The sequence below is a fragment of the Mustela nigripes genome, chromosome 10 (assembly GCF_022355385.1).
Source record: "Mustela nigripes isolate SB6536 chromosome 10, MUSNIG.SB6536, whole genome shotgun sequence".
In the NCBI taxonomy this organism is placed as follows: domain Eukaryota; kingdom Metazoa; phylum Chordata; class Mammalia; order Carnivora; family Mustelidae; genus Mustela; species Mustela nigripes.
The window spans coordinates 34,642,818-34,659,522 of record NC_081566.1 but is presented as its reverse complement, the minus strand read 5'-3'; the positions used below and the strand labels follow the sequence as shown (position 1 = coordinate 34,659,522).

Here is a 16,705-nt window from a genome sequence, read left to right as displayed (position 1 = left end):
AGGATTATGAGGTCGTTAGGGATGTGTTTCTTTTGGGTTATAGATGGCTGGTTTTTCTTGAGTAAGCTGGGGTTATTCACAATCATATCATAACAGAACTGATAGGATAAGACCTCATTTTACTGAGGCTTGTAATAGTTGCAATTATATTCACTTTAAAATGTTTTCCTTGTATAAACTGGACGTATACTGTATTAGGCTTTTGTATCATAGTTGAATCTGCATTAGCAATAGGAAGTGATATCCTTATTGCCATTTCTCTTTTGTGACCCACTTGTCTTTTCTTGTGATTCTTTAGAAATCGTCTGTGTTAAGCCAAATGTTAAAAATGGAATAGTGATCACTGGATTTAGAACCATCTATACTTATAAAAACTCCATGCAATTTGACTGTGAGAGAGGTTTTATTCTCAATGGAAGCAGTTTAATCCATTGTGGAGAAAATGGTGACTGGGATCCCCCTCCTCCCATCTGTGAGCTCAGTAAGTATGGACCATGCAGGAAGTTCAATGTTTGGCATCTAAATTACCCAGAAATGTTGGTGGAGGTATATTTGTATGCCTAAACCCACTAGAACCAGAGTAAACATTTAAATTTAGATCAATAATTGTCTTTATTTTTTCTAATTGTTGGGAAAAAGAAAGATTACATCACGCTGGGTAAGGTCTTATATAATCCCCAAAGGTTGCCATATACATATGTGCAGGTTGTGGACACTTCAACCCTAAAGGGAGACATTAACATTGTAGACATTGTGGATTAGTGTATTTATTTCAACAATTTTCTCACAGTAGGAAACTTGTTTTGTTCTAACAAAATCATTACATTATGGTAATTGATTGAAAGATTCATAGTAAAGTGTCCTGGGGGATTGGGAGAGTCAGAAATGCCTTTTTCCGGGCGCCTGGGTGGCTCAGTGGGTTAAGCCGCTGCCTTCAGCTCAGGTCATGATCTCAGGGTCCTGGGATCGAGTCCCGCATCGGGCTCTCTGCTCAGCAGGGAGCCTGCTTCCTCCTCTCTCTCTCTGCCTGCCTCTCTGCCTACTTGTGATCTCTCTCTGTCAAATAAATAAATAAAATCTTAAAAAAAAAAAAGAAATGCCTTTTTCCAATTTCCACAAAAAAAATTATATAAACTAATCATGATTCTGACACTCTGAAACTATAAACTCACATGGATCATGAAAACTTCTGCTAATAGTAATAATGATAACTTGGTGGTTTGTTTTCTGAAGTGGCTGATGCCTCAGCCATGGCAAGACAGGCCCTGGCTGAATGAACGCGTGGGATCCTCTGGTAGGACAGGATTGTTGGTGATCACCGTTGCATCTCTAGTAGTAGTGACTTTCCCCGCTTGTTCTTCTTTTATGAACAGATAGTTGTACTGACTTACCAGACATCCCAAATGCCTCCTGGGAAAGATATAACAACCATGAGCCAACAAAAGAGCAAATGTATAATATTGGAACTGTGTTGAGGTACACGTGCTCTGCCGGCTATAAACCTGTTTCGGATGGGCCTACAACTGTGACTTGTCAGAGAAATTTGACTTGGACCCCACATATAGGATGTAAGGGTGAGTCCCTGCTTTTTAAGTCTTTTTGTAGATTAGATGCCCACCCTGGGCTAGGCTTTCTTTCTTTCTTTTGTTTTTTCCTTTAAAATGAATGCAATTTTATCTTTCAAGATGCATTTAGGATTATAATAATTCAACAGAGGAGTGAAGTATTATTGTCAGGAGGGGTCATGAAAGTCTTGAGGGAGCTGAGAAACTGTAACTATAACTTTCCTTATCCCATTTCAAAATCAAATGAGATGCGGACATGGAGGGAAAGCGGAAGTGAAGCATTGAGCAGACTGAGCATTAGCTTCCCCACTGGTGAAGAAGCATGGAGAATAGGGTTCAACATTTACCAGAGTCAGACTTCCATCACAGCCCTTTCCTCCCCACTGTCAGCTTTGGGGTGCTTAGTAGAAGGAAAGGCTGTAAGACAGTCATTAAGTCAGCCAGGTGCAAAGTGGCTATGTCTTTGAGCTGAGAGGCTGTGGGCCTGCAGTTGCTGGGTCTTGTGACCTACCCCTAGAAGACAGACTCCTGACCCCTGACCCAGCACTCTGGCCCATCAGAGGGGGAAAAAAAAAGAACTTTTTGCCATCTCAAGATGTCTTTTCTCTTTGAGAGAACATGAGGAACTGAGAGACAGGTGGACATAATTTTATGGGTTTCAATGGAATTGACAACAGAGGGAGACAATACTTCCTTCCGCACATCAGAATCTTGTCATTTTAGAGGTAAAGACATAGAGGCCCAGGATATAGGGAGCTTTATTCTATAGGTTGGAATTTGAAAAATGTGTAAAATGAACAAGTAATGAAAAATGATAGTTTAGATCAACTTACTGGAGATCATTTCACATTAGGACTTTAAGTTTAATTTTACTTATTTAGTCTCATTTGGGGGCAATAAAATGAAAAGTTTTAACAAAATTACTGAATTAAAATATATTTAACAATGATTGCCACCACTTAAGTAACAAAGTATTTATAAATACAAGATTTTCATAAAAACAGACACATAGATCAATGGAACAGAATAGAGACCCCAGATATGGACCCTAAACTCTACGGTCAACTAGTCCCCAAAAAAGCAGGAGAAAATATCCAGTGGGAAAAAGACAGTCTCTTCAATAAATGGTGCTGGTAAAATTGGACAGCTACATACAGAAGAATGAAACTCGACCATTCTCTTACACCATACACAAAGATAAACTCAAAATGAATAAAAGATATCAATGTGAGACATCAAAATCCTAGAGGAGAACATAGGCACTAACCTCTTCAACATCAGCCACAGCAATTTCTTTCAAGACATGTCTCCAGAAGCAAAGGAAATAAAAGCAAAAATTAAATTTGGGGGACTTCATCAAGATAAAAAGCTTCTGCACAGCAAAGGAAACAGTGAACAAAACAAAGAGACAACCCACAGAATGGGAGAAGATACTTGCAAATGACACTACAGACAAAGGGCTGATACCCAAGATCTGTGAAGAACTCCTCAAACTCAACACCCAAAAAACAAATAATCAAGTCAAAAAATGGGCAGAAAACATGAACAGACACTTTTCCAAAGAAGATGTATAAATGGCTAACAGACACATGAAAAAGTGCTCATCATCATTAGCCATCAGGGAAACTCAAATCAAAACTACATTGAGATACCACCTTACACTAGTTAGAATGGCAAAAATTGACAAGGCAAGAAACAAAATACGTCAGAGAAGTTGTGGAGAAAGGGGAACCCTCTTACACTGTTGGTGGGAATGCAAGTTGGTGCAGCCACTTTGGAGAACAGTGTAGAGGTTCTTCAAAAAATTAAAAATAGAGCTACCCTATGACTCAGCAATTGCACTACTGGGTATTTACCCCAAAGATACAGATGTAGTGAAAAGAAGGGCCATCTGCATCCCAATGTTCATAACAGCAATGTCCACAATAACCAAATTGTACAAAAGGCCAAGATGCCTTTCAACAGATGAATGGATAAATAAGATGTGGTCCATATACACAGTGGAATATTACTCAGCCATCAGAAAGGATGAATACCCAACTTTTGCATCAACATGGATGGGACTGGAGGAGATTATGCTAAGTGAAATAAGTCAAGCAGAGAAAGTCAATTATCATATAGTTTCACTTATTTGTGGAATATAAGAAACAGCCTGAAGGACTTCAGGAGAAGGAAGGGGAAAATGAAGGGGAGGAAATCAGAGTGGGAGAGGAACCATGAGAGACGTGGACTCTGAGAAACAAACTGAGGGTTTTAGAGGGGAGGGTGATGGGAGGTTGGCTGAGCCCGGTGATGGGTATTAAGGAGGGCATGGGTTACGCAAACAATGAATCATGGAACACTATTTCAAAAACTAATGATGAACGTTAGTGTGGTGACTAACATAACATTACTATGGTGACTCTCATAATATTAAAAATTTAAAAATATAAAAAATGGAAACTTGATTTTCATGTAATAAAAAAAACACACACGTAAAAAAAAAATAAATAGATAGATAGATAAACGCCTTTGAGGATTCTTCTTTCATGTGTCTGTTGGCTACTTGTATGTTTTCTTTAGAAAAAAGTCTATTCAAGTACTCTGCCTGTTCTTTAATCAGATTATTCAATTATTCAATTTTTCAGTGTTGAGTTTGGTAAGTTCTTTATATATTTTGGATATTCACTCCTTACAGATATTTCCCCCCATTCAGTAGGTTGTTTTTCTGTTTTTTTGATGGTTTTCTTCACTGTGCAAAAGTGTTTCAGTTTAGTGTAATCCTAATAGTTTATTTTTGCTTTTGCTTCCCTTGCCTGAGACAACAGATCCATAAAGATGTTGCTGATTTTAATGTCCAAGAGATTACTGCCTATGCTTTCTTTTAGGAGTTTTATGGTTTCAGGTCTCACATTTAAGTTTTTAGTCCACTTTGAGTATGTGTGTGTGTGTGTGTGGTGTAAGAAAGTGATCCAGTTACATTCTTTTGCACATAGCTGTCTAGTTTCCCCAACACCATTTATTGAAAAGACTGTGTTTTCCCCATTGTATATTCTTGCTTCCTTTGTCATAGGTTACTTGACTATATGAGCAGGGCTTTATATTTGGGCTCCCTGTTCTCTTCTATTGATCTATGTATCTATTTTTGTGCTAGTACCATACCGTTTTAATTACTATAGCTTTGTAGTACTTCTTAAAATCCAGGACTGTGATACTTTCAGCTTTGTTCTTTCTAAGGATTTTTGTTTGTTTGTTTGTTTGTTTGGCGATCAGAGGTCCTTGTGGTTCCATATAAGTTTTAGGATTATTTATTCTAGTTCTGTGAAAAAATGCTTTTGTTATTTTGATAGGGATTGCATTAAATGTGTAGATTATTTGGGGTACTACAGACATTTTAATAATGGTAATTCTTCCAATCTATTAGCATTGTACATCTCTCTCTCTCTCTCTCTCTCTTTTTTTTTTTTTTGGTGTCATCTTCAATTTCTTTCATCAATATCTTATAGTTTTCAAAGTAGAAGTCTTTCACTTCCTTGGTTAAATTTATTCCTAGGTATTTTATTCTGCTTGATACAATTGTAAATTGGGTTCTTTTCTTAATTTCTTTTTCTGCTACCTCATTGTTAGTATATAAAAACACAATAGATTTCTATATGTTAATTTTATACCTTGTAGCAGTTCTGACTTTATTAGTCCTAACGATTTTTTGGTAGAGTCTTTAGGGTTTTCTATAGATAGTATCATGTCATCTGCAAATAATGACAGTTTTACTTCTTTCTTACCAGTTTGAATCCTTTTTATTTCTTTTTCTTGTCTGATTGCTACAGCTGGGAATTCTAGTACTATGTTGAATAAAAATGGCAAGAGTGGACATCTTTGTCTTGTTTCTGATCTTAGAGGAAAATATTTCAGTTTTTCACCATTAAGTATGATGTTAGCTATGGGTTTTTCATATTGTGGCCTTTGTCATGTTAAGATATATTTCCTCTACACCCACTTTGTTGAGACATTTTGTCATGAACGAGTGTCATATTTTGTCAAATGCTTTTTCTGCCTTTGAAGTTCTCATATGTTTTTAAAATTTTTTCCTCTTGTTAATCTGATTTGCAAATATTGAACCATACTTCCATCCCTGGTATGTATCCCACTTGACCATATTAAATGGTCCTTTTATTTTATTTTATTTTTTTGAATGGTCCTTTTAATGTATTGTTATGTTCGATTAGCTAATATTTGCTAATTATTTTTAACTAATTAAAAATAATTAATTATTTATTTTTGCATCTTTGTTCATGAGAAATATTGCCTGCAGTTTTCTTTTGTGTGGTGTCTTTGTCTGGTTTTGGTATCAGGTAGTACTGACTTTGAAGAACGAATTTGGAGGTTTTCTTTCCTATTCTACTTCTGGAACAGTTTGAGAGGAATAAGTATTAACTCTTCTTTAAATGTTTGGTAGAATTCACCTGTGAATAGTGAAACCATTTCGCCCTAGACTTTTGTTTGTTGGGAATTTAAAATCTTACTTTAAAATTATATTTATGTTACTCACTATCGGGACCCTGGATATAAACTTTTAAGGACATTTTTCCTCCTGTGACTGAGGAACTGTAAGGTATTAGAGAGGTTAATAATGATGTAACCCTAAAGAAATCATAAGCAATGACTGTTACTTGTCATTGCTTTTGAATACTTCTGAAAATTTGCATTTATGTGCAAGTTTCACCCAGTGTCTCATTTTGGAAGCTCCTAATGAAATTTTTTAATTAAGGGAAATAATTAGGTTGGAGTACTTTAGCAATCAGGGACAGGGAGAGCAGACCCAGAGGGCCTCAGGTACCCTTTTCTGTTCCCCCTATCTCTCTTCAGTGGTGAAATCTTGAAAAGCAGAAATGAGTTATTATCCATGGGAGTCTCATGGCAGTGATTTTACTAACCATTTGTCTCACTTTTTATTTTTTAGAGGTGTGTTGCCCAATACCAGAGCTGGAGAATGGCAAAATCATTTCACAACGCACTAGCTCTGTGAATAGCTGTGCTTATTTCTATGATGATGTAGTTTATTATGAGTGTTATAAGAAACGCCAGTCTAACGCTAGATGCCTAAAAGATGGCACGTGGTATCCCAAAACACCAACATGTGATGAGAGTAAGAGCTTATATAATTTTATGTTATTTTTTCTTTACCTTTTTTAAATTTACATTCAGGTTGGTTTTACACATAGTGTATTATTAGTTTTGGGGTAGAATTTAGTGATTCATCACTTGCATGTAATACCCAGTCCTGGTTATATCAAGTGTCCTCCTCAGTGCCCATCACCCAATTACTTCATCCCCCCACACCACTCCACTCCAGCAACCCTCAGTTGGTTCCATGTTTCTGTGTACCAAAGTGATGGAGATTACTGAGGGAAGGTTTAAAATTAGGAAGAATTTGTACACCCTGCATGATTTTTGGAGTGAATACATTTGTTAAAAATCATTGCCCACCTCCCAATCCAACTTTCTTTTTCCTCCTCATTGTTTATTCCCTTTCTCTTGACCTTCCTGCTTTTCTTTTCTGAATCAGTAAAAATAGGCCACATCTAATATAATAGATCAGCTGACCTTTTCAATTATTGCCTTCTGTTTCTTGGTGTTTATTGTCTTGTCTTCTCTTCTGTCTGTTCATATGCCTTAATCTGCAGTTCAAGAACCACCCAAATCTGTTTGAACCCATCTTTCTAAACTTGCTTCCTTTCCTCCACAAACTTCCTTCCTTCCTTCTGTTGTCTCTAAGTTCTCCTTCAGACTCTCCCCCAGTGTGAAATGCCTACCTCTCCCTCACCAAGAGCATTTAGGTGCTCAACAAAATCCTACATCTCCCACTGTTTTTCCATGTCCCTGTCTACTGATGGTCAAGAACATTATCCCTGCTGGACGGTGATGTTTCTTCTTGCCTTGTGTGTGAGAAGGAGCCCTAAAGGGGTTCACATTGCTGTGTTCCAGAAGATCTTCTAAAGTAATATTGTGAAGTCTCATCACTATAAAATATTATCTCTCAACTGGCACTTCAACTGTGCCTTTACCAGGTCAATCCAATGTCTGAACAGATTTACAGGTTCGGGATGATGCAGTCTGTAATATGACTAGTACATTCTATGGCCACGGTCTCAGTACCACGCCTCTTTTGCTGTGAGTGGGTTTTCTAGTTGCACATAGTGTAATTCATTTCCAATTATTAAACAATATAATGTTCAGATAAAAGTGTTGACTGAAGTCCCACAAACAGAAAAGGCAAACTCATACCTTGAACACCTTTGTATTTCTGTCAAAAGGGACACTTGTCCCTTCTAGGTAGAAGGATGCAATATAGTCACCTTCTACCAAGTGGCTTTGTAGTTATCTCAAGGGATGGTATCATATTAAAGACTTAACGCTGTGGCTGGCAGTATGAAGATTCAGTGACAGCCTTGGTAAGTGGCAGTCCATGTTGTTGTGCCCATGCTTCTTCTTCATCCATACCACCCCTTTGCTCCTCTTCCTCTTGTGACAGCACTGGAAAGGCCAATGGCAGAAAATGGCTGACTTTAAGTTGCTGAGATATTGTTTAATTGTTTAATGCCTGCCCTACTGGGGATGCTCTGCTGGTGTTAACATGCAAAATAAAAACTTTGCATTTCCTGTCGTTCCCATATATCAGGTCACCTACTTCTACCTACCCCAGATCTCCCTGGGCCTAATCTTCCAATCTTTGCCCTTAAGGGCACTGCCAAACAAGCCATTCATTCTGGGCCATTCCAGGCTCGTTTCATCTATCTTTAGCCCACGTCTTTTTCCAACAAAGTGAATGAGCAGATCATCTAAGATTTTTCCTTATTACTGTCTTTCCATGATCAGCCTCTAAAGCAGCTTCCATCCATTTAGCTTACACATACCCAAAATACACATCTGTGAGTAGGCTTGGCTTTCTCTCTTCTGTCAGTTGGTTATAATGGAGACTCCACATAGCCATGAGTCTGAGCTCAAGAGGCACTTGTGCAACAGTGGATGGGCATAAGGAGGACCTAGGCTTCCTATGTGGGTAAGCTGCTTGTGCCATCTGGTCCTTGCAAATGCTCAATCCCAGATGACGACTTCCATTTTATAATGAATTATTTGTTGTCTGCTTGGCCTTATAACTTGGTTCTGATTGACCAAAATCATGATTTTGGCACATGCTCACTTCATGACCGAGTATCAGGCACAGCTTCTATCAGGACCAAACAACATATCAAGAGTTATATCTTAAACAGCACATTGCATGGCCTTGCTTCAGGATCTCAAGGGGATATGCTATGATGGTCCCATTGATATTTGCATGCTTTCTGACTATAACCACTTTCAATGTACAAGGCTCTGCTGCATCTTAAGTTAAAAGCAAGAGGACAATTACACTGCAACTGCCTCAATAGAACAAAAGATGTTTTTAGTGTTCTAGGCATCTAGGAATTTACAAGGGTTAAGGAGGTCTGCACAAAGAACCCAGATTATCTATCTATCTATATCTATCTCAACATGCTAGTTTCTCTTACTCTATCAGTATAATTAGCATAATGCCATTGATATTCCGGATCAATGTGTATGTTCAGATAATATAGTATCCTCAGACTCTATTATGACAGGGGCAACGGAGTTATCATACCCTATGGCTGAAACTACAAATACATGTTTTGATCCTTCTGTGTGTATGCAAACTGTCTCTGACCCTCTTTTTGGATAGAGATGAAAAGAAGGCATCTGCTAAACCAGTGGTCATCATTTCCCTGAAAATACAAAAATCTACTCTAGCAAAAAGATATCACATCTGAATGAGAACGAAAATGTTGTTGAGTTTTGAGTAGTCGACTATAATTCCCCAGAATCCTAACTTCTCTTGTAGACTGGGGAAGTAAATGGTAATAGAATGGGGAGGCAGCTTCAGTTCCTTAAGAGTGGTACCAATTCCCCCCCGACCATTTCCCCTGCCACCTTGGTATATGATATGTTTTGTAAAACGCTGTGTTCGCTTGAAGGAGGATGGGTATGAGCAAGATCAATGGGCTTCTACTTGACTTCTTGGATATGACAGGTCTTACTTCAAAAGGCAGGAACTCAACGTGGGGGCTGAACAAAGTATTAATTTTAACCATTCCCATTATCCGTTTGAAGATATTAGATGACCACCAGGTGGTCTAATGATGGGGCCAGGATGGTTCCTCAGCCTGAGGCTTAGAAGAGGGCAACTCAGGTCTTGGGTTGGGCTAAGTGTTCCCCTGGGCAGAGAAGATGACAGGACAGAATGGAGCCTCCTACAAAACACACAAATTATGGAATGAGCTATTTTTTACATTCAACAAGCTCATCCTTTCTCACTTTTATCTCTCAAGGTCAAGACTGTGATTTCCCTCCTGAGGTTGCCCACGGATATTATGAAGAAACGAAAGGATTGTGGGCATTCGCACAAAATGAAGTGATATATAGATGTAACAAAGGATACACTCTGGTTGGAGAGGCCAAACTCTCCTGCAGTTCTTCACGCTGGACCCCTAAAGCCCCTCAGTGTAAAGGTAACTCTAGCTCCCTTTTCAGTCGGGTGGGTGGAAGGGTCACAAAAGCATGGAAGCGTTTGATTTAATTTGATTTGATTTATTTGAAATCGTGACTGTGTTCAGGAGGCAAACAGTACAAAGGGAATACATAAACCTCAACCTCCCTTCCTCTTTCCCCCAGTCACAAAATTTCAGCCCCTATGCCCACTTTCCTGTATATTCCCGGAAAAATTCTGCACATGACCCATTTCATCTTTGGCCTGTGACAAAATTTTTATGCAAGCTTGCTCTAGCACAAATGTGGGCTCTCTTGGGCTAATTGCAAACATCATGAAGTGGTAAAGACTTCCATCACAACCTCGTGCAAGGCCCCACGGCTCCTACTTTGTTATGGGGACAGGACAAGCCAAGGTCAGGTCTGACTTTTACAGGCACACAGGTTAATAGCACATTGCCATCAGCAACTCCAGGGATGATTGGCCACCATAGTCTCCATTCCACACAGAGGCCAATCGACAGGAGGGAACATTTCATAGCTCTTGTCTTGCTGGGATGGAGAGATGAGGGATACTTGCTTTGATAGCTGAGGACCAGGGGTCACATGACTTTTTTCATATCTTATCATGTTCTTGGAAAGTATGAAGACCTGGGGCAAGTTTCTTAACCTGTCTGTATCTCAACTTTCTCCCAGAAAAATGGGAGTGATAACAGTCCTTACCTCCAGAGCTGAATCACATAAAATGTTCAACCTGAGTCTGATATATCAGTGTGGCCAATGCTCAACCAAAATGCTAACAAATATTACTGTTACCGAAACCAAAGATAAAACAATTCACAGCACCTGTGATAGTTAATTCTTATAATCCTAACCTGTTGTCATGTCTTTTTCTTTAGATTTACATATTGCTTAAAACTGTGTTTTCGTTGTAGCTCTGTGTCCAAAACCAGAAATAGCCCATGCAAAGCTGTCTGTGATTAAGCATCAATATCTTCAATCTTCAAATGTCACCATCCAGTGTGACTCTGGCTATGAATTGGTTGGTCCCCAAAGTGTCACATGCTTAGAGAGCAGAACCTGGTACCCTGAGTTGCCCAAGTGCGAGTGGGTAAGTGACATGATTCAAGAAAAGCTCCTGTGGTAGCCAGTCCTAAAATAGGGGCCTCCCTCTAAACACTGTCCCAGCCCCCAGTGGTGAGATCTGACTTGTCAATAGTCAGTTCTGAGTCCTTCAGAGGAACTTTTTTCTTTTTTGAACACTGTGGTTCAGTAGGAGTGGCAAGCTTTCCTCTCTCACTGGAGGAGAAAGAAAAACGAAGCCCCTTAGGGAGAAGAGGGCCTCAGGTACCTGGGACTTTTTCTAGACTATATAATATACTGTGTTCCGTTTCTGGATGGTCTCAGAAACATCTGGATGTCTCTGTCCTCACAGAAGCCCCCTACGAAGCTCTCTCAGAACTGATCCCTATCCCTCCAGGAAGGACCATGTTGGGACCCAAGATGTTTTCTGGTTTTCCTGCTCACCAGGGAGTTCTGGGCTTGGTCTTGGCTCTGAGCTATAGTCCTGTCATTGCCAAGAGTCACTCCTCAACCCTGCTCCTTCTTGATTTGAAGAGAAGCCACTCAACCACACCCATCCTCTACTCTCTTTCAGGTGATCCCCGAAGGCTGTGAACATGTCCACAAAGGCAAGAAGATCATGCAGTGTCTCCCCAACCCAGCGGATGTGAAAATGGCCATGGAGCTGTATAAGTTGTCTTTGGAGATCGAACTACTGGAACTACGGAGAGACAAGGAAAAGAAATATACTATGGAGTCACCAGTGTAATTTCCCCCAAAAAAGGAAGAAAAATGCACCGCCTTCAATACAATAGAGATCCCTTCAGGTTACCAGCTCCCTTTGCACCATCATTTATGGTAGTAAATGTCTAGAAAGGATAATTTGTTCACATTTAGTGCTTTGTGACTGTAGAATTATTGATGATCTTGTAGCTGATGGTTTTCCTTTTCTGGACACAGAGTGCACACTTTGTTTCAAGTAAAAAAATTATGTGTCAGAAACAATTTTGTCTTTGTGGTCATCTGTCCTTAACGAGGTCCCTAAACACACCCATTCCAGAAAGTTAATACATTTCCTGAATGTAAGGGTCTTGGACTTGGGCTCATAGCCAAGCATTTCCCAGGTCGCCTCACTGCACACTTGCACACGTGCTAATCCCTCAACTCCTCAGTATTTAGAGTCAATGTCAACACACCCCATGTTCCAAGTCCATTCTCCCCATTTGAAGGGAGTCGTGCCCTTTATGAACCCCTGTGCGCTCACCCTTTGCCTCACTAATGCTACGTCTCGACATCTGCCTGACAGGAAAGGGATTCGTGTTTGTGTCTAGACCTCCTTCTTCCATTTTGAGAAAACAAACTCTGACAGACTGATGCATGAGGTCCACATGGCGGCTGCCTGTGTGTCCCCAAGTCTTCCCTTGTCATTAGCAAGAAAAGTGACATGGCCTGAGCAGGTGTCCCACCCATGAGGAGAAACCCCCATCCATCACCCGTACATCTTGGGGTACCCTGGACACTGCGGTTCCTTCTACTGGCCACGTCGTCCAAGGGTTGCCTCCTCTGAAATCTCTCATTTGTGTCCCAGCCCTTTTGCTTGTCTCTTCCCTCTTTGTTCATAGGCCTCTGCGGGGGAGCACGGGCCACTTTTGTTCTTATTTCCCCAAATATACTTTGCACAGGCCCTGGGGGCTCAGAGGCTTTCACTGAACCTTAGAGGCAATAGAAACTCAGAGAATCTGACCCAACACAGAAGGTGTGTGCCGGCAGTCCTGAAAACCATTTGCCTGCTCCCGCTTCTAGGAAATCTGTAGATTTTAATTGGGATTTCCCCTTTGACGAGGATTTGTGGGTCACCGGTTTCCTTGGAAGGTGGCCTCAGAAAGCGGTGTTTAGCGAGTGGATCGTGAGATGACCAGATGAGAAAGGGAGGACCACTGAAGGAAGGAGACTGACTCGGATGATTATTGTCTTTGGTGATGAGGGCCCAGGGAGGCTGACTGTGCTCCGAGAGTGTGGGGGACACAATCCTGAGTAGTCTTTCCAGGGGTGAGGATCTGGAACATCTTTCCACCAATTCCCTCCTCTCATGGGTGAAGAGGCCCCAACAGAGGACTTGGGGACACACCCTGTGGACCACTGAACACGCTCTGGAGGTGGGGCTTAAGGTCAGGTGCAGAGAGGCTGGTAGAGGAGGGCACTATGGGGGGCCCCGCAACAGCCTCCTATGTAGGGATAGGGGCAGAGCACAGCTGGCCTGGGCCACACTTCCCTTTTCTCTGTTGCTCTCTTCGGACGTCTGTTCTGGCCTGTCTCTCTCTCTTTTCTCTCTCTACTCAAAACTCTCATTTCTCTTCATCAGACCCCTATAACATTTGATTTTGTCATCCCAAACAGAATTGTTATTTTTAGCGTGAGCGATTCATTTCTTTATCTACCATTGAGCTTTCATTTTTTATCGGAATTCTCACATATCGAATATTTGCCGCCCTGCCTATATAAACCACCAAGAAGTCCACAAGCTACTATCACAAACATGGGTTCCTTGCCTTTGGTTTGTGGGGTGTGAGGATGTGGCATGAGCCCCAGGGGTCTCCCAGACACTCTGCTGATAGAATTGCCACATGATCTGCTGGCGCCATTTAAATATCTGTGTATTATAACTATTATTTCCACAGGATGCACCAAAAATATGATCTACAAAAGTGGAAGCTATTCTTAGCCATGCTCATGAGCTGAAATGGCTTAAAAAGACTTTATCAGAAGATTTTATGACAGAAGAACTTGGTCAATCTGTTTCTCGTTAGGGAGTTTGAGTAGAGGAAGGAAGGGAGCCTGGATATTTTATACCAAAAATGTAAAATGAAATTTAGAACATATGGAAACACAACTGCGTTGCCTTCTTAGACAGGAGCAGATGGATCATTTCAAAGAAATTCAGCTGTCAGGGTGGTCTGGTGTTCCCAGGAGCTTTATAACCGCAGGCAGAGAAAACCCAAACAGTTCACGTCCTGGTTTCGCCACCAGGCCTCTGCTTCGGTTCGTCTAACATCAGCGGGACTGGACGAGGTGATGCTGACCATTTCCCTGTGGTGAAAAGTGGATGAATGTTCGACAATTCCTCTTTCAGACATGGGCTCTCCTTTCTTCACCAACAAATGTGTCTCTGCCTCCATCCCTCTCCTTTGCCTCCAAACCGACTCAGGAAAATTTCCCTTCATTAAGCAAAAATTTTACAAACATGACTTTGCTTGCTTATATTCTGTTAAAGTTGTTTGAATTCATTTTCTAGTTCATTATTATTTACATCACATGATTTGACTTTACTCCTTTACTGTAGTACATGTTTTCTCAGACATACAACAAAACCGAATTTGTATCTGGTTCTGTAGGGTTTCCCCGCAGACTGCATGCAATTATCCTCACTACTGAGTCCACTGAATCTTATATAATTAGGTAGTTGATGCTTTAAATGCATTATATACATTCAAATTCTTGGTATATATTTTTGTATCTGTGTTTAATAATGTTTTGCCAATACAAACAGCTTGGTTTGGATATTGGGGTGGGCTGGGAAAGAAAAATTTTTCCCCATTTCTTTTTTTTTAAATATTTGTTTATTTATTTATTTGACAGAGTGAGACAGCAAGAGAAGGAGCACAGCAGGGAGAGTGGAAGAGGAAGAAGCAGGCTTCTTGCAGAGCAGGGAGCCCAGTCCCAGGACCCTGGGATCATGACCTGAGCCAAAGGCAGATGCTTAATGACTGAGCCACCCAGGTGCCCCAGTTTTTCCCAGTTTCATAAGGGAAATTAGTATCTGTGCTATCTGAAAAGTCACGTTCTACATCATGTTATTAGTGGATTATAATTGAATTGCTAACTAAGTATGCTTCTATTTTCATATTACTAATGTGTTCACATGAAGAATTATCTACCTCAGGCTTCATTCTTTATCTGTACAGAAGACATGGCAGAAGCTTTTAAATGTCGGCCCTTCATGGTTCCTTCCTTAACATTTTCCCTGAGCACATCAGAGCAGGGCAGAGACTTATTATCACACAGATATGAATTATTTCTTCATTTTTTAATATATTCTTTCATTTAAATCCCTTTAAAATGATCTAAAATAAATGCATATATATGCAAACAAATATTGAAACAGTAAAAGTGGGCATAAATAATTCCAAGACTTTTTTCCCTATTTCTCTATAAACATTTTATATTTAAGTTTTATCTTTAAAATTTTAATTTTTGTGTATAATTCTATAAATTATAAACCAAATTAGAAGTGCAGCTGTTTCTTGACCTATCAACTCTACTTATCTTTAAAATTAATTTTAAATATACATACATTTAACAAAATCATTTACTAACCAGACCCACACAATTCCTTTTCCCCAGTCCCAGAGAAACACAGTTACTTCTTAAAACATTTTTTTTCCTGATATTTATCACCATGTTTTTAGAAATTGTATTTTTTTTCACTTTTTAAATAAATTATCCATTAATCTATTGATTATAGCCAAAGATTCAATCATCTGGTTTTTTTCATTCTTTTTTCCAATATGGTTATTGCCCAACTTTACTTAAATTAGTAATATAATGTTTGCATGGAATGATCACTGCACTGGACCAAGTAGTGTTCTGTGAGCATGTTTCTTTTCCTTATAACTGCCTTATATTACTCTGGTGTTGATGGTGTTCTTTTCAGTGATGTTGTTTGCCTCCTTAGTTAACCTTGTTTCTATTTCCAATTCCTCCTAAGTGCTCCAAGAGATTTTTCGGTCCACCACTATTGTCTGAATGTTCAGGGACAACAGAGCCTTATCGGCTTGCTTTTTTGTCCCCATGGATCATTCTCCCAAAGTTCATTCTCTCACTTGGTTTTAGTTTGGGTTCTACCAGAAGCGCAGCCTGAAACAAGAACTAAAGTTAAAAGGTTTGTTTAGGAATGGCAGGAAACACCAGGAGATGAGTACGGCAGTGAGGTAGGGAAGGGAAGGCAACAGTAAGGGGTGTGTGATCCAGGCAATTAGGATGACCAGAGCCTAATTTCAGGGAAACTGGTAAAGATGTTGAACTTCACTTAGAGAAAGTAATCGCCATAAGGTGAGGGAGTTGGGGTATTGATACACTAGTTTCCATCAGTCGTTAATTAAGATCTGTTTCTGAAGGGCTTGATCCCAGGATGCTGGGATCATGACCTGAGCCAAAGGCAGAGGCTTTAACCCACTGAGCCACCCAGGTGCCCCTTCATGAGCCCTTTCAATCTATAAACTCATGTTCTTCTGTTCTGAGAAATTTTCTTATGTAATTTCTTTAATAATGTTTCTTCACGGAAATCAAATTAACCTGATATCGTATCTCCTTGTTGATTATGTACCTTTGTTATGCATTTTGTCTTCATTCCTACCTTCAACCCTACACACATTTTCTGGAAAATTTCTCTGGCTTTACATTCCATCCTTTTTGTTGAATTTTTTTTTTTTTAATTTCTTTTAAGACCATTTTATGATGCTTTCCAAAAGATTTGTATTTTTTTCTCTTTTCAAAAAAAA

General features: G+C 39.8%; 1 protein-coding gene across 3 annotated transcripts in view; it reads left to right on the top strand.

Annotated features, from left to right (window-relative positions):
- LOC132025566 (C4b-binding protein alpha chain-like) overlaps positions 1-12,152 on the top strand; it is a 29,906-nt gene extending 17,754 nt beyond the window's left edge. For all 3 annotated transcript variants that reach the window (XM_059413012.1, XM_059413014.1, XM_059413013.1), the window contains 6 exons: positions 299-481; positions 1,374-1,574; positions 6,505-6,690; positions 9,929-10,108; positions 11,021-11,196; positions 11,743-12,152. In XM_059413012.1, the coding sequence (XP_059268995.1) occupies positions 299-481; positions 1,374-1,574; positions 6,505-6,690; positions 9,929-10,108; positions 11,021-11,196; positions 11,743-11,916 (1,100 nt within the window). In that variant the 3' untranslated portion in view covers positions 11,917-12,152. The remainder of the gene's footprint in view (positions 1-298; positions 482-1,373; positions 1,575-6,504; positions 6,691-9,928; positions 10,109-11,020; positions 11,197-11,742) is intronic.
- Positions 12,153-16,705: the final 4,553 nt, after the last annotated feature.